Source organism: Hemiscyllium ocellatum, chromosome 7, assembly GCF_020745735.1.
Source record: "Hemiscyllium ocellatum isolate sHemOce1 chromosome 7, sHemOce1.pat.X.cur, whole genome shotgun sequence".
Lineage (NCBI taxonomy): Eukaryota > Metazoa > Chordata > Chondrichthyes > Orectolobiformes > Hemiscylliidae > Hemiscyllium > Hemiscyllium ocellatum.
The window spans coordinates 115557316-115581452 of record NC_083407.1 but is presented as its reverse complement, the minus strand read 5'-3'; the positions used below and the strand labels follow the sequence as shown (position 1 = coordinate 115581452).

Genomic DNA, 24137 nt, shown 5'->3' with positions numbered 1-24137 from the left:
GCGTTATACCGGAATGCACTGTACATAAATGACTTGGATGGGTTTAGTAAGTTTGCAGATGATACAAAGCTCAGTGGAGTTGTGGATAGTGTAGAAGGTTGTCAAAGGATACAGTGGGATATAATGCTAACCACTGAGCCATTGTGCAGCCTTCATGATAGGAATGCAGTACTGGCCACCCAATAATTGAGAAGATGCAGAAGAAGCAGGAATTTCGGGCATGATATTGACAATGAGTAAAGAACCTCAAATAATAAAGTTGGAATATTTTAACTAGTTCAATAACAACTCCAACAAGCAACAAAGGTACATGAATGAAGTGTAAAACCAATTGAGCAGGATTCATTTCTCAACCATTAGGAAAAAGTCCAACGTGACAGGTTATGACTGAATCAGGTATTGGCAATATGAACCAAAGAGAGGTTCAGTGCAAGGGAGCATCAAAGCAATTTCATTTACAATATAAGATCAAGATCAAAGTCATTCATTGAAGAGAAGTAACTTTCTTTCAAAAAGGGTGAGAATGAAGCGAGTGAAAATATATCGCAAAAGATTACCAATAAAATAAATTCCAACAAACTAAACTAGGTCAGAACGTAGGAAATATTTCAAACTGTGATCAATAATGAAACAAACTTCAAAAAAAGGCAGAAAATTAGCCAGTGATATCACACAATAGATTAATACAAAAATAGCTTAAATATTGACAGAAAAAACAAAACAAAATACCCAGACAGCAAAGCAGAGGATGGCAAAAGAGAGAAAACAAACAAATGATCAATAAATAATTAAAAGCAACACAAACAGCACAAAAATATTCCAGAAATACATCGATGCATTGGTGTGCATCATCACTGGCAGGGCCAGCATTTATTCACCATCCCCAGTTGCCCTTAAGAGGGTGGTGGTGAGCTGCCTTCACGAACCCCTGTGGTCTATGTCCTTAGGTCAACCCACAAGGGAATTCCTGGATTTTGATACAATGACACTGAAGGAATGGTGACAGATTTCCAAGTCAGGATACTGGGTGGCTTGGAGAGGAACTTGCAGGTGGCAGTGTTCCCATGTATCTTTTTGCCCTTCTAGATGGAGGTTTGGAAGGAGTTGTCTAAGGGACCTTTGTGACTTATGCAGTGCAGCTTGTGGATGGTACACACCGCCGTTACTGAGCATAACTGGTGAAGGGAGTTAATGTTTGTGGATGTGGGGTTAATCAAATGGGTTGCTTTGTTTTGGATTGTGTCAAGCTTTTTAGAGTTGCAGCTACTCCCATCATACTCTTTTGACTTATAGGCTTAGGGAATCAGGAAATGAATTGTTTGCTGCAAGATTCCTAGACTCTGGGCCACTCTTGTTGCCATTGCATTTATATGACAGGTCTAGTTCAGTTTCTAGTCAACGGTAACCCCCAGGATGTTGATGGTGGGCGTTTCAGTGATGGTAATATCTTGAATCTCAAGGGGTGACAGTTAGATTGTCTGTTATTAAGATGTTCATTGTCTGGCACTTGAGTGATACAAATGTTACTGGTCAACCCAAGCCTGGATATTAGATTAGATTAAATTACTTACAGTAGTGGAAACAGGCCCTTCGGCCCAACAAGCCCACACCAACCCGCCGAAGCGCAACCCACCCAGACCCATCCCTACATTTACCTCTTCACAAACCTTATTGAGTTCTTTGAGAAGGTGACCAAGGAAGTGGATGAGGGTAAAGCAGTAGATGTTGTGTATATGGATTTTAGTAAGGCGTTCGATAAGGTTCCCCATGGTAGGCTAATGCTAAAACTTCGGAGGTATGGCATTGAGGATACATTAGAGGTTTGGATTAGGAATTGGCTGGCTGGAAGGAGACAGAGGGTAGTAGTTGATGGATTATGTTCATCTTGGAGCGCAGTTACTAGCGGTGTACTACAAGGATCTGTTTTGGGACCATTGCTTTTTGTTATCTTTATAAATGATCTAGAGGAAGGACTTGAAAGCTGGGTAAGCAAGTTTGCGGATGACACAAAAGTCGGTGGAGTTGTGGATAGTGAGGAAGGAAGTGGTAAGTTACAGCGGGATATAGATAAGTTGCAGAGCTGGGCGGAAATGTGGCAAATGGAATTCAATGTAGCTAAGTGCGAAGTCGTTCACTTTGGTAGGAATAACAAGATGATGGATTACTGGGCTAATGGTAGGCTACTTGGTAGTGTGGATGAGCAGAGGGATCTTGGTGTCCATGTACACAGATCTCTGAAAGTTGCCACCCAGGTAAATAGTGCTGTGAGGAAGGCATATGGTGTACTGGGCTTTATTGGCAGAGGAATTGAGTTCCGGAGTCCTGAGGTCATGTTGCAGTTGTATAAGACTCTGGTGAGGCCTCATCTGGAGTATTGTGTGCAGTTTTGGTCGCCATACTATAGGAAGGATGTGGAAGCTTTAGAACGAGTGCAGAGGAGGTTTACCAGGATGTTGCCTGGAATGGTAGGAAAATCTTATGAGGAAAGGCTGAGGCACTTGGGGCTGTTCTCATTGGAGAAGAGAAGGTTTAGGGGAGATCTGATAGAAGTGTATAAGATGATTAGGGGTTTAGATAGGGTAGATACTAAGAACCTTTTACCGCTAATGGAGTCAGGTGTTACTAGGGGACATAGCTTTAAATTAAGGGGTGGTAGGTATAGGACAGATGTTAGGGGTAGATTCTTCACACAGCGGGTTGTGAGTTCATGGAATGCCCTGCCCGTATCAGTGGTGAACTCTCCTTCTTTATGGTCATTTAAGCGGGCATTGGATAGGCATTTGGAAGTTATTGGGCTAGTATAGGCTAGGTAGGATTCGGTCGGCGCAACATCGAGGGCCGAAGGGCCTGTACTGCGCTGTATCCTTCTATGTTCTAACACTACGGGCAATTTAGTATGGCCAATTCACCTAATCTGCACATATTTGGACTGTGGGAGGAAACCAGAGCACCCGGAGGAAACCCACGCAGACACGGGGAGAATGAGCAAACTCCACACAGAGAGTCACCCGAGATGGAAATTGAACCCGGGTTTCTGGCACTCTGAGGCAGCAGTGCTAACCACTGCGCCACTGTGCCACCCACCTATTGCTCAGGAGAAAGTGAGAACTGCTGGTGCTGGAGCTCAGAGTCGAGAGCATAGTGCTGGAAAAGGACAGCAGGTCAGATAGCATCCGAGGAGCAGGAGAATCGACATTTCGGGCATAAGCCCTTCATCAATCCATTCCAGATGATGGGGTTATGCCCGAAACGTCAATTCCCCTGCTCCTCAGATGCTGCCTGGCCTGCTGTGCTTTTCCAGCACTATGCTCTCGACCTTGAACACTGCTCAGGTTTTGTTTGTTGCATGTGGATATTGATCCAGTATCTCAGGGGTGTGTGAATGGTACTAATCACCATGCAACCATTGGTGAGCATCCCCACTTTTGACCTTATGAAGGTCATTGATGGCGCAACTGAAGATGGTTGGGCCGAGGACACTACCCTAAGGAACTCTTGCAGAGATGCCCTAGAGCTGGGATGTCTGACCTTCAACAGCTGCAGCCATCATTCTATGTGCCAGGTATGACTCCAACCAGTGGAAAATTTTCCCCCAATTTCCATTGATTCCAGCTTTATTATGGCTACTTGACACCACAATCAGTCAAACGTGACACTGATGTCAAGGGATGTCACTTTCACCTCGTCGCTGGAATTCAGCTCTTTCATCCATGCTTGAACCAAGGATGTATTGAGATCAGGAGCTGAGTGGCCCTGGCAGAACCCAGATTGGGTGTCACTGGGCAGGTTATTGCTGAGCAGGTGCTGCTTGACAGCTGTCAATCACTTGTTGCTTATGTTGTTTGACATGCAAGTTATTCTTCTTGGTAGTTTCATCGAGCTCATTTTTTTTTTAGGTATGCATGGTGCTGCTCCTGGCGTAGTCTCCTGCACACTTCACTGAATCAAGGTTGATCCTTTGATTAATGGTAATGGTTGAGTGGGGGAATATGCTAGGCCATGGAGGTCACAGAATGTGCCGAGTATGATTCTGTTGCTGCTAATGGCTGACAGCACCCAATGGAAGCCTGGTCTTGAGTTGCTAGATCTGTTCCAAGTCTTTTCCATAGTGATAGTGCCACACAATATGATGGCAGTTATTCTCAGGTGAGAAGGCAAGTAGTTATCTCCACAAGAACTGTGCAGTCACTCTTACCAATATGATCATGCACAGTTGCATCTGCTGCAGGCAGATTAGTAAGGATCAGATGAAGTATGCTTTTCCCTCCTGTTGTTTCTCTCACACCCACCATTGGCACAAATTAGCAACTGCATCCTTCAGAACCTGACTAGCTCAGTCAGTGGTGCCTCTGCTGACCCACTCTTGATTGTGATTAATGCTCTGTCCAACTAGCAGGACAAGGCTGATGGTTAAGAGCTGGGGTTTTATTGACTGGAAGGGACCCATGTTGTTACATGCATGGATATAATATAAAACATGTGATTAGTACATTTACAGATAACATGAAAATTGGTGGTGTTGTTTGACAGTGAGGAGGATGGTCTCAGGCTACAGTCTGATAGTAATCAGCTGTTAAAATTGAGCAAAGCAATGGCAGGTGGAATTTGATTCCAACAAATGTGAGATAATATATTGTGGGGGAGTTAATATACGCAATGATCGCTAAGTCCCTAGGGAGTACGGAGGAACAGAAGGACCTTGGTGTACAAGTCCATAGATTCTCGAAGGTAGACAAGGTCAGAAGTCAGACAACACCGCGTTGTAGTCCAACAGGCTTATTTGAAATCACAAACTTTCATCAGGTGAAGTGACCAAAGCTTGTGATTTCAAATATTGGACTCTAACCTGGTGTCACCCGACTTCTGACCTTGTCCACCTTAGACCAACACTGACACCTCCACGTCATGGACAGAAGGTAAAGAAAGCAGGTGGGATGCTTGCCCTCATTCATCGGAGCATTGAATATAAAGGCAAAGAAATCTTGCTGCAAATTTATCAAACATTGGCCACATCACGGATGGAATACTGTATGCAGTTATGGCCTCCACATTGTTGAAATGATGTGATTGCACTGAATAGGGTGCAGAGGAGATTCACCAGGATGTTGGCTAGGATGGAAGGAGAGGCTAGATAGGCTGGGGTTTGTTTCCCCTGGGGCAGAGAAGGCTAAGGAGGGATCTGATTGAGATATACAAAATTATCAAAGACATAGATAAAGTAAATTGTGTGAATCTTTTCCCCAGAGAAAGCATATCTAAGACCAGAGGGCCCAGATTTAAGGTGTAACCTAAGTGATTTGTGGCAAGATTTTTTCACCCAGAGGATGGTAGAAATCCGGAAAGTGCAGCCCAACAGGGTGGAAGAGTCAAGTACTCCCTCAACACTTAAGCAACATCGAGGCAATGCTCAGGGGAAACACGGTGGTTCAATTGTTAGCACTGCTGCCTCACAGCACAAGGGGCACAGGTTCAACTCCAGCCTTGGGTGAATGTGCAAACTCCATGCAAACGTTCTCCGAGTTTCTGCAAGGGATTCCTCCTGTGCTCCAGTTTCCCCCTTCCACATCAGTCCCAAGATGTGCAAGTTAGGGCAGAACTGGCCTTGGCCATGGGAAATGCAGACTCACAGGGATAAGGGAAGCCTGGGAAGCCTCCAACCACAAGGGATGAACTCCGATTTCTCCAGTTTCCTCATTTCCCCTCCCCCCACCTTGTCTCAGTCGATTCCCTCGAACTCAGCACCGCCCTCCTAACCTACAATCTTCTTCCTGACCTCTCCGCCCCCACCCCACTCCGGCCTATCACCCTCACCTTGACCTCCTTCCACCTATCACATCTCCATCGCCCCTCCCCCAGGTCCCTCCTCCCTACCTTTTATCTTAGCCTGCCTGGCACCCTCTCCTCATTCCTGATGAAGGGCTTGTGCCCAAAACGTCGAATTTCCTGTTCCTTGGATGCTGCCTGACCTGCTGCGCTTTAACCAGCAACACATTTTCAGCTGCTGATTTAACTCATCTGACATTGCCCCCGAATATTATTAAGGAGGACTTTGCAGAGTTGACAGAGCTGTGCTTGCCATTGTCATTTCTGATGCCTAGGTCAATGCCTGGTGCTCCAGGTTCATTAACATTTGAAGACGAGAGCAGCACAGTGGTTAGCATGGTTGCCTCACAGTGCCAGGGACCCAGGTTCAATTCCAGCCTTGAGCCAAGTACAGGTAAATGGGATTAGTGTGGTTGGTGTTTGTTGGTCGGCATAGACATGGTGGGCCAAAGGGACTGTTTCAATGATGTACAAGTCTGTGACTCTAAGTGCTGTTTACCATGGGAGGATGATAGATCTACAGCTGTGTGGAGATGGTGCATTCTCCCCAGGTCTTTGTAGGTTTCCTCCGGGCACTCTGGTTTCGTCCCACAGTCCAAACGTGCAGGCTAGTTGGGTTAGCCATGGGAAATGTGAGGGTACAGGGATTTGGTGGGTCTGGATGGGGATACACTTCGGAGATTGGTGTGGACCCAATGGACCAAATGGCCTACTTCCACATGGTGAGGATTCTATGATCTAAAGGTTGATACAACTGCTATGCTGGGCCACTCTAGAAGGGCAGTGAAGAATCAACTACATTGCCATGAAATTGGCGACACACATTGGCCAGACGAACTAAGGACAGCAGATTTCTTTCCTGAAAAAACATCTGTGAAACTAGACGAGCTTTCGCAAAGATGTCTAAGAAATTGTCCTGAAAATGGTCAATGAATTCCTCATCTAGACTACTTTTCTTATCCGATGTTTCCAGCTGATACAGTGGTTAAAATTTCCCACATGAGTTGATGTATCCTTTTGACAAGATTTTGATATCGCTTCCTTGAAACCCTGCCCTATCATGTGATTATTGTTACACAGCCTGTACACAAGTGACCTCTTGCTTTTATTATTCCTCATCTCTACCCATACTGCTTCTTTATCCTGATTTCCGATCCATCGTTAATTAACGGAGCCATTCCTTCATTATTTCCAAGCTTCATGTCCTTTCTGAATATCAGATACCTTTCAATGTTCAGATCCCAACTGGAGTCATCCTGCAGCAACAGCTCAGTAATGGCCACTAAATTATTCTTATTCATCTCAACTTTTACAACTCTTCATCTGTTTTGATTTCTACATGCATTCAAATAATGCTCGACATGGTGTCCTTTTATTTTTTTTTGTCATTTCCATTCTTTTCTGTTGCTTTGCTTTTACATCTGTATTTTCTGTTCCTTTCTGTCACTGTCCTTTTATCATTTCCCACATTCATTCTTTTTTCTGTTGCTCTTTTCGCCCACTCTTTCATTCACCACAACATCCCAAATTCGGGCCCTTGCCAATCATGTTTTAATTTAAAAACTCACCGGAGGGTGATCGGCATATTCATGATTAGAAAGAAATTCTATTGAAAAACATGACAGAAAAACCAGAAAGAGACTTAAAAACATGACACAGAATAATCAGGGCAGGCCAAAGAAGCGACAAGAAAGAGGAGGCGGTGCCCTACTCTATGATCTTTAACAATATGGAATGGCACACCCTCAAAATAGCAGTGAAAACAGAGACCAGTCCCAAATAAACACACAGGGGATTCAGGAAAACCGTCTTTACCCAGGGAGACTCTCTGATTGGGCACATTGATGGAAAGAGAGAAACTGGAGGGAGAAGGCTGGAAAGGACCTAGTGATGGGATTGGACATGTTGGGTGAGAGGAAGTTCCTGTAGAAAGTAAACACCTACATTAACCAACTAGAAGACACATTGGCTTGTGCAGTGTAAATATTATAGAAATTGTTGTTGTATGGCCTCTCTCGACTCCCATTTTCTTTCAAAAGGGGTGTCTTTATATGGAGTGCTCACTGATTGGCAAATGCACTGCTCTTTTCCCCACCTTCCCCTTAACCTCTCCTTACCCAGTGGCTTTGGAGGCCAGAGCCGAGCTGCGCGAGAGTCGGGCATTGACCTCAATGATGCAGTACTCCAGTGAGCCGGGATGCAATGCGTACTGAATGTTGCACTCGCCGATGATGTCCAAGTGGCGCACCACCTTGATCGCGGTTTCACGCAGCATGTGATACTCCTCATTGGACAGCGTCTGACTGGGAGCTACAACAACTGAGTCTCCTAAAAGACAAAGAACAAAGGACCAGGTTCACAAACAAACCAGCTCCAGGGACCGAGCAGAACATATCTGAAACTGAGTCACTTCACCTCGATTACACTGACAGACCAACTCCTATTCCTCTTGACTTTTATGAATCCCCATCACCATTGGTCCTCCTTACTGTTAAACTGTGAGCTCGTGTCAATCCCTTCCCATCCCATCCACCCTTCTCAAGACCTGTCACCTGCAATCCAGGTCAGTTAGAGTTACCCCATTCAAAGCCTACTCTATCTCCCAATATGCATAGAACAGCGTTGACCTGACTTCACACTGGTGCAATAGAAGGGCAGTCGGAAAATCTGTCTCTCCTGCAGGTAGCTTCCATCTTTATGTTAACCTCCCACATTGTCAGTGCTCCTGCTCAATCCTGGGTTATAAATTCAGTGGTCACATCAAAAACACTTCCTGCATAAAGGCGAGATCTCACTGATTACCAAGGAAATAAATGGTGTGTGTGAGAGGCAACTACTGTGCAGTCACCCAGGACCTCACTGTGTAGTTTGACAGCTTCTCACTGCTGCATTCGCTCACTAGTTTCGGAATAACATGCTAGGGACCCTGTGCTTTGGACTTAATCTGCCATGGGTCAGCGAAAGGACAAGAGATAAACTCTACAAGAAGTAAAGCTTTCCCACCAGACCTGGCTTTTCTCAGAGAATCATGACTTGTCAATCAACCAAGCAGCTCAACAAGGAGGACTGTACTGAGGATGAAAGGCACAGATCTACCTCCTGCTGCTGGGGACAAACATAATCCGCTGGAGATTGTACCAATGGGAAACAGAGTGCCACACTGCCAGCTAGGTGAGGCTCACTGACAACCAAAGAGAGCGAGTGAACATGAAGGTCAGTGAGCAAGTGGTAGTGCGTGGATATTAAAGCAGTGCAGAGCTCCCCAAGTGAAACCCTCACACAGTTAAGTTCCCAAACACTACACAGTGTTAGAGCACAGATTATGAATTCCTCTCCTGACAGCTTTACCTGTATGAATTCCCAAGGGGTCAAAGTTCTCCATGTTGCAGACAGTCACGCAGTTATCAGCCACGTCACGTACTACTTCATATTCCACCTCCTTCCAGCCCAGCAGTGACTGCTCCACAAGGATTTGATTGGTCATAGCCAAGGCCTGGAAAGACAACAGACCAATCATCAGAAATCCGGCATTGTGCTCCAACAAGGAGACAGTGAGGACAATTGCAGACCTGTATTGGTATACAAGGGCCAGTGTTGTTCAGCCATTTTAGCAGGTCCACACAGTGTGCACATGCACAATTTGAATTTTGGATGAAAGGCTATGGTTAAGTAAGTGGGGCATTAGAGGCAGAGAGGGATAGCGATGAGATGGCAGGAAAGCCTAAACACCAGGAGTCAGTGTTGGTAAACAAGGCAGATAACTGTGGCCAGAAAATAAATAAGAGCCAGGGATGGTCGGGCGGTGTGATTAAGCAAATATGCACTAGTTTGGAAGGAGGATCACTCAACTCCAACCATTTACTCTGCCTCTCTGTCCACAACACTGCCAGATCCACTGAGATTCTCCAGCACTTTGTTAGCTTTGTAAAGGCAGTACCTCAATTTGATATGACTGAAAGAACTCTGCTAATGAGAGATAGGATGACAAGATCATTGTTGAATGTGAAAAAACAACTTTAGTTAGAGCACGGGGAGTTTGCACGTTCTCCCAGTGTCTGCGTGGGTTTCGTCCGGGTGCTCCGATTTCCTCCCACAGTCCAAAAATGTGCAGGTTAGGTGAATTGGTCATGCTAAATTGCCCGTAGTGTTAGGTGAAGGGGTACATGTCGGGGAATGGGTCTGGGTGGGTTGCTCTTCAGCGGCTCGGTATGGACTTGTTGAGCTGAAGGGCCTGTTTCACACTGTAAGGAATCCAATCGAATTCATCTAATCCACCGGGTTGGGGAGAAACACAAGAGGAACCCCAATTACCAAACGCCTCTCACTATGTGGCATTCGCTGAGCTCTATACCAGCTCTCGAGAATTTGGTGGTGGAAAAACACAGCAGGTCAGGCAGCATCCTAATGATTCTTGATGAAGGGTTTTTGCCCGAAACGTAGATTCTCATGCTCCTCAGATACTGCCTGACCTGCTGTGCTTTCCAAAACCATACACTCCACTCTGATCTCCAGCATCTGTAGTCCTCACTTTCGCCCTCTGTATTCGAGCTCATATAGTTATAGAGTCCTACAGCACAGAGTTCATGCTGACCAAAATGTCATCTACACTAACCCCATTTCCCTGCACTTGGCTCATATCCTTCTAAACCTTTCCTATCCATGTATTTGTCCAAATGCCTTTTAAATGCTGTTAATGCACCCACCTCAACCACTCCCACTGGCAGCTCATTCCATACGTGTATTACCCTCTGTCTACAAAAGTTGCCCCTCAGGTTCTTTCCCCTCTAACTTTAACCTGATGCTTTCTAGTCCTCGATTCCCCAACCCTGGGAAAAAGACTGAGTGCATTCACCCTATTTTGGGCGGCACGGTGGCACAGTGGTTAACACTGCTGCTTCACAGCAACAGAGACCTGGGTTCAATTCCCGCCTCAGGCGACTGTCTGTGTGGAGTTTGCACATTCTCCCTGTGTCTGCGTGGGTTTCCTCCGGGTGCTCCGGTTTCCTCCCACAACCCAAAGATGTGCGGGTCAGGTGAATTGGCCATGCTAAATTGCCCGTAGTGTTAGGTAAGGGGTAAATGTAGGGGTATGGGTGGGTTGCGCTTCGGCGGGGTCGGTGTGGACTTGTTGGGCCGAAGGGCCTGTTTCCACACTGTAAGTAATCTAATCTAATCTAATCTATGCCTCTCATGATCTTATACACCTCTATAAAGTCCACCCTCTAGAGAAAAAAAATTCATCGCTTGTCCAACCTCTCCCAAGAACTCAGAGCCTTGAGACTTCGCAACATTCTTGTAAATTTCTTCTGCACTACTTCCAGTTAAATAAAATCCTTCCTATAGCAAGGTGACCAAAACTGAACACAATATGCTAAGTGTGGCCTCAATATGCAGTCCTGTACAACTGCAACATAAATTCCCATCTTCTATACTCAATGCCCTGATTGAAGGCCAGTGTGCCAAAAGCTTACTTCACTGCCCTGTCTCCCTGTGACTCCACTTTCAGAGAACTGTGCACCTAGACTCCAAAGTCTATGACACTCCTTAAGGCCCTATCATTCACCAGGAACTGAACCAAATAAATTCAGAAGACATAGTGCCACAGTGCTTCTGAGGACGCTCCAAAGCGCCGAAGATGTCAACTAGACTGGGGACTAAATGTCTGCAAATCAACTTCCCAACTAGGTTTACAAACCCACAACCACGCCAAACTATTTCAGTCAGCCCCAGCAATTTCCTAACTCCATCAAAGTTCCCCTTGCCCCAGTTTAGAACTTGAACCTGTGGACCAGTTTTGTCTCTCTCCACAACTATTTTAAAATTAACAGAACTATGATCATTGGTCCCAAAGTGCTCTCCCACTGTCACCTGTCCTGCCCTATTTCCCAAGAGTAAGTCAAGTTTTGCCCCTTTCCGAGTAGGATCCGCTATATGTTGCTTGAGGAAAATTTCCTGAATGCAATTAAATTCCACTCCATCTAAGTCCTTAATGTTATGGCAGTCCCTGTCTATATTAGAAGTTCAAAACCCCAATATGACAAACATATTGCTCCTGCAAGTCTCACGAACTACCCTGCTTATTTGTTGCTTTTGCAATTATTTATATGTTAACAACCTGGACGTTTAAAATCTAAATTTTAGAATATGCAGACAGCACAAAAAGTCAGTAAGGAACCCACTCACAGAGAGAAAGGTAATCACCAGAGAGGATGGTGTACAGACTAGAGGAGATGTGCCTCATAGCTGGGGATGAGGGAGGTGAGGGTTAGCGTTCATAGTCCAAGTGAACCTTGGGAAAAAATACACATGGATATTATACAATGGTGAGGGTTTGGAGAGGTGTCAATTTATTGCAATTCCCTCTATGTGGCAGCGCGCACACACACACACACACACACACACACACACACACACACACACACACACACACACACACACACACACACACACTAGCAAAGGCTGTCATTCACCAGGCTGCCAGAATGCCTGAAGAGACTGAGCTGTGAAACAAGATCATCCCTCCAAATTTACAGACAACACAAAAACAGGCGAAAAGGCAAGTTGTGAGAGGGATGCAGTTCACAGAGAGATAATGATTTTGAGATGCCAGTATTGGACTGGGGTGTACAAAGTTAAAAAAATCACACAACACCAGGTTATAGTCCAACAGGTTGAATTGGAAGCACACTAGCTTTCGGAGAGCTGCACCTTCAGTAGGTGATTGTGGAGGTCTCAATTGTAAGGCACAGAATTTATAGCAAAAGTTTACAGTGTGATGTAGCTGAAATTATAAATTGAAAAATACCTCGATTGTCTGTTGAGTCTTTCATCTTAAGACACTACACACACAACCCTGCAACCCAGACACACACACAAAGTTACATTGTACTTTGCTCAAAAACTGCATGAATTCATGGAAAACTCTTATTTCAATTTTTAGATTAGAATCAATCTAAAGATCATGGCACAGAGAACACAGGGGGCTAACACCTTCAACATATTGTCTAGCTAACACCAATTGTCACAGTTAACACGAGAATGCAACTTTTTAAAAAAATGTTTTGCGATTTACACATGAAAGAAGTGAAACTATCATGGTATTCGCACAGATGAAAGACTCAACAGACGATCAAAGTATTTTTCAAATGTATAATTTCAGTTACATCACACTGTAAATTTTTGCTATAAATTCTGTGCCTTACAATTGTGTCCTCCACAACCACGTGATGAAGGAGCGTCGCTCCGAAAGCTAGTGCTTCCAATTAAACCTGTGGGACTATAACCTGGTGTGCTGTGATTTTTAACTTTGTACACAGAGAGATAGGTTAACTAAGTGAGCAACCAGTTGGTGAATGGAGGAAAGCATGGGAAAATGAAAATTGGTCATGTCAAAAGGAAGTTTTAAAGATCAGAATTATTATTTAAGTGGAGAAAAACTACAAAAAACTGCAACACAAGGGACCTTGATAAGATAAATGCTGAAAGGATGTTTCCCCTCATGGGAGAACGGAGGGTCAGAGGGAATAGTCCCAAATTCAGGGGAGCCAATTGAAAACAGAGACAAGGGTCAATTTCTTCTCTCAAAGGGTTGAGAGTCTTTGGAACACCTTGCCACACAGAGTTGTGGGGGTAGAGTACTTGTGTATGGTTAAGTCTGAGATAAATAGATTCTTGATCAGTCAGAAAATCAAGGGTTATGGAGAAAGGGCAGGAAAGTGGACATGAGGAGATGTGCCTCATAGCTGGAGAAGAGGGGAGGGGAGGGTTAACGTTCATAGTCCAAATGAACCTTGGAAAAAATACATGTGGACATTATACTTTGGTGAGGGTTTAGAAAGGATTTATTGCAATCCCCTCGACGTGGCAGGCAGTACACGCACTGCATGTGAGAGGGGAGGAGAGAGGGGAGGAGAGAGGGGAGGAGAGAGGGGAGGAGAGAGGGGAGGAGAGAGGGATCAGCCACAATTCTACTGAATGATGGATAAGGCTCAAGGAGCTGAATAGCTCAATACTGTTATCCAATTTCCTATGATCTTATGGTTTTACCACAATAATTAATAGCAGTCTATGGTGTGTCTGCTCTGCCATTAAACGAGATCATGGCTGATCCGATTATCTTCAGCTCCACTTCTCTGCCTTTTCCCCCTAACTCAGCTTGCTTCCTGATTAAAAATCTGTCTCTCTCATCTACTGACCCAGCCTGAACAGCCCTCTGAGCTAATGAATTCCACAGATTCACAACAGTTAAAGAAGAAATTGCTCCTCATTTCTGTCTTAAGTAAATGACCCTTTATTCTGAGGTAATACCCTTAAATCTTCCACAAGGGGAAGCAACCTTTCTGCATCTATTCTGTCAAGTCCCCAAAAGATCTTGTATGTTTCAATAAAGTCTCCTTCCGTTTTTCCAAATATCAATGAGTACACGAAACTCAACCTCTCCCCATAAGGCAGTCGACCCAGTATCAGCCTCATAATCCTTCTGTGGACAGCTTGCAATGCAGTACATCTCTCCTTAGACAAGGGGCCCACAATTGTTTGCAGTATTCCTGCTGTTGCCTTGTACGCCTTTTGCAAAATCTTTCTACTTTTATACTCCAGTCCCTTTGAAAGAAAGGCCAACGTTCCATTTGCTGCCCTACAATCCACTGAATTTAGATAGCAGTATCTTGTGATTTATGGGTGAGGATTCACCTCTGATCTGTAGCCTTCTGCAGTCTCTCTCTCTCTCTTTTAAATAATATTCAGCTCCTCTGTTCTTCTTGCCAAAGTACAAAACCTCACATTTCTCCAAACTATATTCTATCCACCAAGCTGTTTGCCTACTTCCTTAAAATGGCTATATTCCTCTGCAATTTTTTCCCATCACCCTCATCACTTGCCTTTTCACCAATTTGTTATCTGTACATTGAGGGAAACAGTGTACTTGTTGCTGTGGGTAGATGCGAGCAACTGGTGGCAGTGGGGAGCTCTATGATCAAGCCTCAAACAGCACAGAGGACTTGGGTATACCCTGTCCCGAGCACTACTACTACTCCTTCTCCTCCTTCAAAATGAGTTTGCACGTTCCCGTGCACTTCTTTCATCCATTCGATGCATTAAGTTCAATCTATAACATGTCCACCCACTTCCCTAGCAGTTGAATTTGATGTAATTGTGAAATAAAATTAGGCTGTTGACTCCAGATCATTAATAAACAGTCCAAAAAGAATGGAAGGCTGAGAGACATTTTCTGTGGTTATATGGTCTACCTACATAAACTTGCAAAGTATATTAATCTTACTCCAAGACAGCGAGTCACCACTCCTCCCCCACGTTTGAGCAAAATGTCATACATAATTGAGCTCATGTTTCGTGCCTCAGTGTATATTTTGAGATTCTGAATGGTGCTGAGTAGCGATTCTAATGAAACGCAGCACCTGTCACACAGCAACTCCACCACTCAGAATTCCCACCGTCTTTCCTCACAGAGGCACCCAAATATCTCCACCCTGAAAAGCAAAACGTCCAGCAAAAAGGAAAATTCTGACATACACAAATCACTTGTCACATCATAGTAAACTTTCCTGGGGTTCACCGACTGTTTTAGAAATATTCTCAGACTTAGAGTCTAACTCAGGAGGTACAGGTTTTAAGTTAGATTGGAAGACTTACCGTTGGAGATACGCTGCCTGTTTGAACAGGCTACAGGAAAGCTGGGCACTTCACACTCTGATGTGCAATTCATGTTCACAACATGTTTATGGTTGTACTGGACACTTGTGTTTTTGTATTCAAGGACTTAAAACAAAAGCAGGAGGGTGCAGATTCAATGTAGACACTGCTTTGGAGACAGCATCTTGTATCAGTACAAAGCATACAGCTTAAGAGCAGGGAGACTATGCTGGAACTGTGCAAAACATTGGTTCGGCCACAGATTCGAGTATTGCGTGCAGTTCTGGAATCCCTTTGTAAAATGGATGCAATAGCACAGAAGACAGTACAGAGGAGATTTTCCAGGCTGTTGCCTGGGCTGGAGAGTTTCTAGGTTATGGAGAGAGATTGGACCGACTGAGGTTGTTAGACAGGAAGAAACGTTTCCCCTTGATGGATGGATTAATGGCCACAGTCATAGAATTAAGACAAAGGATAGGAGATTTAGAGGAGGTATGAGGAAAAACATTTTCTTCCAGAGGGTGGTGAGAAGCGACAACTCTCTGCCTACAAAGGGAGTAGAGGCAGAAATGCTGATGATATTTAAGAAATATTTAGATGGACTGTTGCAATGCTACAGCGTAGAAGCCTATGAGACAAGTGCTGGAAAATGAGAAGAGATTAGTTACGTAGTTTTTGACCTGGGCAAACACTGAGTCAAGCACCCAGACAAGCAGAGGTAGCACGACATCTGTAGAACGTACCATTAAAACACCCAATAACATAATTATCAGCTTAGAAAGTGTAAGGAATTACACGTGATATACTTTGCAGACTCTTACCATTCCTGTCAGAGAGTAGAAAGCACTGGTAGGTGCAGTCAATCTTCACTGAGTAAGTAATCCATTTGGGAGGTTGCATTACTCAAAACACTACTTAGGTAGTGTCTCCACCTCCACATCTAACCAAAACAAATGTTCTGCATGCCGGATCGGAAAAGTAACTAGTTTTTTTTTAATCTTTATTTCTCGACAATCTCTTTGGGAATTCAGAATATTGGGAATGGAGGTTAGGGCAGTTCAATGTTCCTCCTGTAGAATGTGGGAGGTAAAGGGCACCACTCGTGTCCCCGCTGACTTCCTCTACGGGAAGTGCACCCAACTCCAGCTCCTTGAAAGCCGCATTAGGGAGTTGGAGCTGGAGCTGGATGAACTTTGGAACATTTGGGAGGAAGAGGGGGTTAATGAGAGGAGTTATGGGGAGGTAGTCATACCTCAAGTACAAGGAAAAGGCAGATAGGTTACAGTCAGGGGACGGAAAGGGAACTGGCCAGCAGTGCCGGGAACCCCTGTGGCCATTCCCCTCAATAACAAATATACTGCTTTGGATACGGTTCTGGAGGGGGGGTGGTGGTGAGGTGGGGTGGGGAGGGGGGGGGGTGTGATGACATTCCAGGGGTAAGCCATGGGGTACAGGTCGCTGGCACAGAGTCTTTCCCTGATGTTCAGAAGGGAAAGGGGAAGAGGAACAGAGCATTGGTCATTGGGGACTCCATAGTTAGGGGGACAGACAGGAGGTTCTGTGGGAACAAGAGAGACTCACGATTGGTGTGTTGCCTCCCAGGTACCAGGGTTCGTGATGCCTCAGATCATGTTTTTGAGATCCTTGAGGGGGAGGGGGAGCAGCCCCAAGTCGTGGTCCACATAGATAGTAACAACATAGGTAGGAAAATGGATGGAGATTTAAAGCAGAAATTCAGGGAGCTAGGGTGGAAGCTTAGAGCTAGAACAAAGAGTTGTTATCTCTGGTTTGTTGCCCGTGTCACGTGCTGGTGAGGCAAGGAATAGGGAGAGAGGGGTTGAACATGTGACTACAGGGATGGTGCAGGACGGAGGGTTTCGGATACCTGGATAATGGGGGCTCATTCTAGGGTAGGTGGGACCTCTACTAACAGGATGGTCTTCACCTGAACCAGAGGGGTATCAATATCTTGAGGTGGGGGAAATTTGCTAATGCTCTTCAGGAGGGTTTAAACAAATTCAGCAGGGGGGGATGGGAACCAAAATTGTAGTTCCAGTCTCCAGGACATTGAGAATAGCAAGGTCAGAAATAAGGTTTCAAGGTCGCAAGAGTCACTGGCATGCAAGAAGTTGGTTTGAAGTGTGTCTACTTCAACACCAGGAGCACCCGGAATAAGGTGGGCGAACTCACAGCATGGGTTGGTACTTGGGATTTCGAAATGGCTACAACATCGGAGACATGGATACAGCAGGGACAAGAATAGTTGTTCCAGCTTCCGGGATTTAGATGTTTCAGGAAGAACAGAGAAGATAGGAAAAGAGGGAGAGGTGTGGCATTGTTAGTCAAGGACAGTATTACAGTGGCAGAAAGGACGTTTGAGGACTCGTCTACTGAGGCAGAGGTAAGAAACAAGAAAAGAGACATCACCACGTTGGGAGTTTTCTATCGGCTTCCGAATAGTTCCAGAGATAAGACCATAAGACATAGGAGTGGAAGTAAGGCCATTTGGCCCATTGAGTCCACTCCGCATTCAATCATGGCTGATGGGCATTTCAACTCCACTTACCAGCGTTCTCCCCGCAGCCCTTAAATGTAGAGGAAAAGATAGCAAAGATAATTCTGGACAGGAGCGAGAGGAACAGGGTTGTTGTTATGGGGGGACTTTCCAAATATTGACGAGAAATATAGTTCAAGTACTTAGGTCAGTTTTTGTCCAATATGTAGACAGGCCAACAAGGCGTGAGGCCACATTGGATTTGGTACTAGGAAATGAGCCCGGCTGGGTGTTAGATTTGGAGGTAGGTGAGCACTTTGGTGATGTGACTACCATACAGTTATGTTTACTTTAGTGATGGAAAGAGATAGGTAAATAATGCAGGGCAAGAATTGTTGCTGGGGGAAAGGCAATTATGATGAGATTAGGCAAGATTTAGAATGCATAGGATAGGGAAGGAAACTGCAGGGGATGGGCACAATTGAAATGTGGAATCTGTTCAAAGAACAGCTACTGCGTGTCCTTGATAAGTATGTACCTGACAGGCAGAGAGGAAGTGGTCAAGTGAGGGACCGTGGTTTACAAAAGAGGTTGAATCTCTTGTCAAGAGGAAGAAGGCAGCTTACAGTAGGATGAGACCTAAAGGCTCAGTTAGGGCGCTTGAGAGTTACAAGTTAGCCAAGAAAGACCTAATAACAGAGCTAAGAGCAGCAGGAGGGGACATGAGAAGTTTTTGGTAGATAGGATCAAGGATAATCCCAAAGCTTTCTCTAGGTATATCAGGAATAAAAGAATGACTAGAGAAAGATTAGGGCCGATCAATCAAAGACTATCATGGGAAGCTGTGCGTGGAGTCCAAAGAGATAGGGGAAGCACTGAATGAATATTTTCCATCAGTATTCACACTGGAAAAATACAATTCTGTCGAGGAGAATACTGATACAGGCTACTAGACTAGACAGTATTGAGGTTCACAAGGAGGTGTTAGCAATTCCGGAAAGTGTGAAAACAGTCAAGTCCCCTGAGCCGAATGGGATTTATCCTAGGATTCTCTGGGAAGCCAGGGAAGAGTTTGCAGAGCCTTTGGCTTTGATCTTTATGTCATCAATGTCTACAGGAATTGTGCTAGAAGACTGGAGGATGGCAAATGTTGTTCCCTTGTTCAAGGAGAGTGGAGACAACCCTAGTAATTATAGATCAGTGCGTCTTACTTCAGTTGTGGGCAAAGTGGTGGAAAAGGTTATGAGAGATAGGATTTCTTATCATCTCATAACGAATAAGCTGATAAGGGAGTCAACATGGTTTTGTGAAGGGTAGGTTGTGCCTCAAGTTTTTTGAGATGGTGACCAAACAAGTGGATTAAGGTAAAGTGGTTGATGTGGTGCATATGGATTTCAGAAAGGTGTTTGATAAGGTCCCCCACAGTAGGCTACTGCACAAAATACGGAGGCATGGGATTGAGCATGATTTTGTGGTTTGGATAAGAAATTGGCTAGCTTAAAGAAGACAGAGGGTGGTGGTTGATGGGAAATGTTCATCCTGGAGTTCAGTTTGGGGCCTCTGCTGTTTGTCATTTTTATAATGGGTTAGTAAATTTGTGGATGACACGAAGGTTGGTGGAGGTATGGATAGTGCCGAAGGATGTTACAGGTTACAGAGGGACATAGATAGGCTGCAAAGCTGGGCTGAAAGGTGGCAAATGGAGTTTAATGCAGAAGAGTGGGAGGTGATTCACTTTGGAAGACGCAACAGGAATAAAGAGTACTGGGCTAATGGTAAGATTCTTGGTAGTATAGATGAGCAGAGAGATCTCGGTGTACATGTACTTAGATCCCCAAATGTTGCCACCCAGGTTGATAGGGTTGTAATGAAGGCACACGGTGTGTTAGCTTTTATTAGTAGTTTTGGAGCCACGAGATCATGCTGCAGCTGTACAAAACTCTGGTGCAGCCGCACTTGGAGTATTGTGTACAGTTCTGGTCACCACATTATGGGAAGGATGTGGAAGCTTTGGAAAGAGTTCAGAGGAGATCTATTAGAATATTGCCTGGTATGGAGTGAAGGTTTTATGAGGAAAGACGGAGGGACTCGAGAATGTTTTTGTTCAAGAGAAGATTGAGACGTGACTTAATTGAGACATATAAGATAATCAGAGGGGTGGATAAGGTGGACAGTGAGAGCCTTTTTTCTTGGGTTTTGATGGCTAGCACAAGGGGACATAGCTTTAAATTGAGGGGTGATAGATATAGGGCAGATGTCAGAGATAATTTCTCTACCAACCGTCAGCCTATAGTGAACCATTTCTGGTCAGCCTCCATTGCTGGTATATCTTTTCTTACATAAAAAAGGCCACAAACTGTTCATAGTGGGCGGCACGATGGCACAGTGGTTAGCACTGCTGCCTCACAGCGCCTGAGACCTGGGTTCAATTCCCGACTCAGGCGACTGACTGTGTGGAGTTTGCACGTTCTCCCCGTGTCTGCGTGGGTTTCCTCTGGGTGCTCCGGTTCCCTCCCACAGTCCAAAGATGTGCGGGTCAGGTGAATTGGCCATGTTAAATTGCCCGTAGTGTTAGGTAAGGGGTAAATGTAGGGGTATGGGTGGGTTGCACTTCGGCGGGTCGGTGTGGACTTGTTGGGCCGAAAGGCCTGTTTCCACGCTGTAAGTAATCTAATCTAATCTAATCTATTGAGTATTAGGGGCATGGAATGCACTGTCTGCAACAGTTGTAGACTCACCAACTTTAAGGGCATTTAAATGGTAATTAGATTAACATATGGATGAAAATGGAACAGTGTAGAATGAATAGGCTTCAGATTGGTTCCACAGGTCGGCGCAACATCAAGGGCTGAAGGGCCTGTACTTCGCCGTAATGTTCTATCACTCCTTGCAATTCTTTATTCTCTCTCCTCCTGGGATTTCTCAGCCTGTGATCCCCCAACCTGCTCAAATGAAGCTAAAGGAACAGGACCACAACTTCCAACTGGTTTTTGATTTGTTCATTCAATGTGGTCATCATTGGCTCGACCAGTGTTCATTACCTGTCCCTTAATGCCCAAGAGAAGCTGAGTTCTTGAATCACTAGCAGTCCTTGTGGTGTTCGGTCATCTAGTGTGCTGTGAGGGAGGGAACTCAAGGGAAGGCAGCTGGTGTGGCAGTGAAGTGGTAATGTCCCTGGATTAATGATCTTGAGCCCAGGACAAAGAGAGACAGGAGCACGGGTCAGCATGAGTTGGCACTATGTTGGCATAGTGACAAGGGAAGAGAACTTGACAAGGGCAAGAGCAGTGGGTGAGAACACAGCAGTCCTGAAGCTGCCTCTAATGTATTCAGAGACAGCAGTACCAACGTCCAGAAGGCAACTGCACCACTATCCATCCCCCGAACGTCCCCGACTCCAAACTGAAATCTCTGTTCTGGGAAGTCTCTCAAGTCAAATCGAGGAAGAGGGGAAATTCCCGATTCTGCCTGCCAACTCAAACAGGTCAATTGGCACCCACCATCAACATCCAGTAGTCCCAAGTCCCTGCCCCCAGACACAGGGGAGTCGTCAAACCCTGTCCCTGATACAATACAGAACTCAGTCACTATCCCAACACGAGACAGTCCCCAGACTCCCCGTTTCTCTGCTCAACATGAGGCAGCCCCCAAAGCACCTCCTTCCCTGGCATCGATAAGGGGCAGTCCCCAGTCCATATCCCCAACGTGGGACTGAACCCAATATGGGACAGTTCCAAGACTCCCCCTTCCCCAGCTCCAAATGACACAGTCCACACTCCCGACCCAGGACGGTCCGCAGTCCCTGCCCCTAACACGGGGCCGTCTCTTGCATCACTTCCAACCTGAAACAGGGCAGCCTCCACACTATACATTCACAGAGCAGCTTGTCACAGTAGTCCACATGTATTTTACTTGCCTTTCCAGCGATTTCAGTGAGTTTTTCCCTGTCATTGCAGAGCCCTGAGCCAAGGCCCCCGAGAGCGTATGCTGACCTCACCATGACTGGATAGCCTATCTTCTCTGCTGCTTTGTAAGCATCTTCCAGCTACAGAAGTAAAAAAGCAACATCAGCAAGAGTGCAGAATTGACAGCTTCAGTCCTCAGTTAACACTCCCAATCATCCCATTCCAAAACCCAGCAATCCAATCCCGAAAGCATACAGGGGACGGCTCAAAATTTGTTCCAAGTACAGTCGACTAGATTGGGGGGGGTGTCAGGCCAGGGAAATCCAGCCATTCTTGACCACTGCACCCATGGACTGAGATGCATGGAGTCAAAACGAGAGATAGTGATGCCCGCACCCCACACAGAGACCCCGTTACACAGTCCCCTCCTCACAAATGTGGGGTAATGCTTTTCCTTCTAAATTTGCTTATTATTACCCATTGCAAATTACCCCAAAAGGACAGTTAAGGGTCAACTCCATTACTGGGGTTCTGGAGTCAAATGCACACCAGGCCAGGTAAGGGCGGCAGATTCCTTCCTTCAAAAGGGACACTCATGATCCAGGAGGGATTTTAGAAGACTATTAGACTTGCTTTTAATTCCAGATTCTCCCGACTGTACCTGTGGGGTTGTCTTAAGGTGGGGACACAGGGCCAGGGGCAATAGAATTGTCCTGGCGGAGGGAGACTGTCTCAGAGGTTTAAAAAAAAGTGCTGGGGGCTAACGGGACCGAATCAAAGGAAGACGGGGAACTGTCCCTGAAAACCAAGGGATGGGGCTAGGGCCAGGGGAGTCCCGGGGGGAGGCAGGGTCTTGATGTGGGCGGGAGGGCAGGATGGCTATACAGGAATGGAGCCCACAGGAGAGGAACCAAGACTGAGGATGGAGAACATGAGCAGTTGGAGGCTTTTCAGCCCATCGAGCCAACTACACCATTATAGCCTCAAATCCCCATCCAATGACCCCAAATAACCTCTTGTACACCCCTTGATTACGAAGAATACGTCTACCTCTCCCTTATAAACATTCAAGGATTCTGCTTCGTTCAGTTTTTCAGAAAGCGAGTTCCAAAATACTCTCAGTCCCTCTGGGAGAAAACATTTGACCTCATGTGTTATAAAAGGTTAAACAGTTGTGTTCCTGTAACTCACCGACTCCACAGCAAAGCTTGGCGCTATTTTCTCATTGATCTCGAGTAATTTGTCTGCAAAAAGCTGTCTGTCTTCAGTAGCCATGATCGAGGTGACTGGAGTTCCCAGTACTTGGACCCCATACTTCTCCAGCACTCCTTGTTTGTACAGCTCCACACCTGCCACAGGCAATTTTCAATGGGTTATCCTTGCTGTCCAAGAACTACTTATGATCTGTTCATAAGACGACCGTGGCTGGGGAGCAAGGCGCTGGGCTCGGAGAGAGTGAGGCCACAGACAGGCTTAGCTTCAGAGAGCTAGAGGTGGAGACCAGGACCTGGGAGCGAGGGGCCGGAGAGAGTCCTGGCTTGGGGAGAGGAGAAAGAGACGCGGGAGCAAGGACAAGATTACCTGAATGCACAGAGTGCTTGTAATTAGATATTGAGTTGCTAGCACAGAAATAAATGACCTTATAGCTATTACACAGAGCCGATCGCAGGGTGACCATAAACATAATAGGCACAGTATTCAATGTATAGGAAGAATAGGGAAAAAGGAAAGATGCTGGGATAGCTTTGTTTGTAACGATTGGTGGTGACATGTGAGAAAGGTGGAATAGACAATGACGTGGAATCAGTTTGGGTTAAAAATAAGGGTTAGCAATGAAAAGAAGTTAAGTGCTGGAGTCGTTTATAGGTCCCAAAAGAACTGATTCAGTGTGGGACAGAGTGTAAATTGGGATATAATGGAGATCTGTGCAAAAAGGACACGAGAATTATCAAAGGAGATTACTGACTGGGTAAATCAGATGGGCATGGGCAACATTGAAAACAGTAAGACCATTGGACATAAGAGCAGAATTAGGCAATTTAGCCCATCAAGACTGCTCCACTACTCAATGGCTGATTTGTTTCTCAACCCCATTTTCCTGCCTTCTCCCCGTAATCTTAGATATTGATTGGTAAAGGGATCGATCTCAATCTTAAATACACTCAATGACTTGGCCTCCACAGCCTTCTGCAGCAATGAGTTCCACACATTAAGAAATTCCTCTTCACCTCAGTTTTAAAGGGTGGTCCCATCTCTCTCAGGCT

At 45.4% G+C, this 24137-nt stretch overlaps 1 protein-coding gene across 1 annotated transcript in view; it reads right to left on the bottom strand.

The window, feature by feature from the left end:
* Positions 1-24137, bottom strand: part of cps1 (carbamoyl-phosphate synthase 1, mitochondrial) — a 183387-nt gene that overhangs the window by 75406 nt on the left and 83844 nt on the right. Inside the window, exons 15-18 of the mRNA XM_060827706.1 lie at positions 23065-23222; positions 21885-22013; positions 9172-9316; positions 7941-8151 (exon numbers count right to left, since the gene is read on the bottom strand). Coding sequence (XP_060683689.1) covers positions 7941-8151; positions 9172-9316; positions 21885-22013; positions 23065-23222 — 643 coding nt within the window. The remainder of the gene's footprint in view (positions 1-7940; positions 8152-9171; positions 9317-21884; positions 22014-23064; positions 23223-24137) is intronic.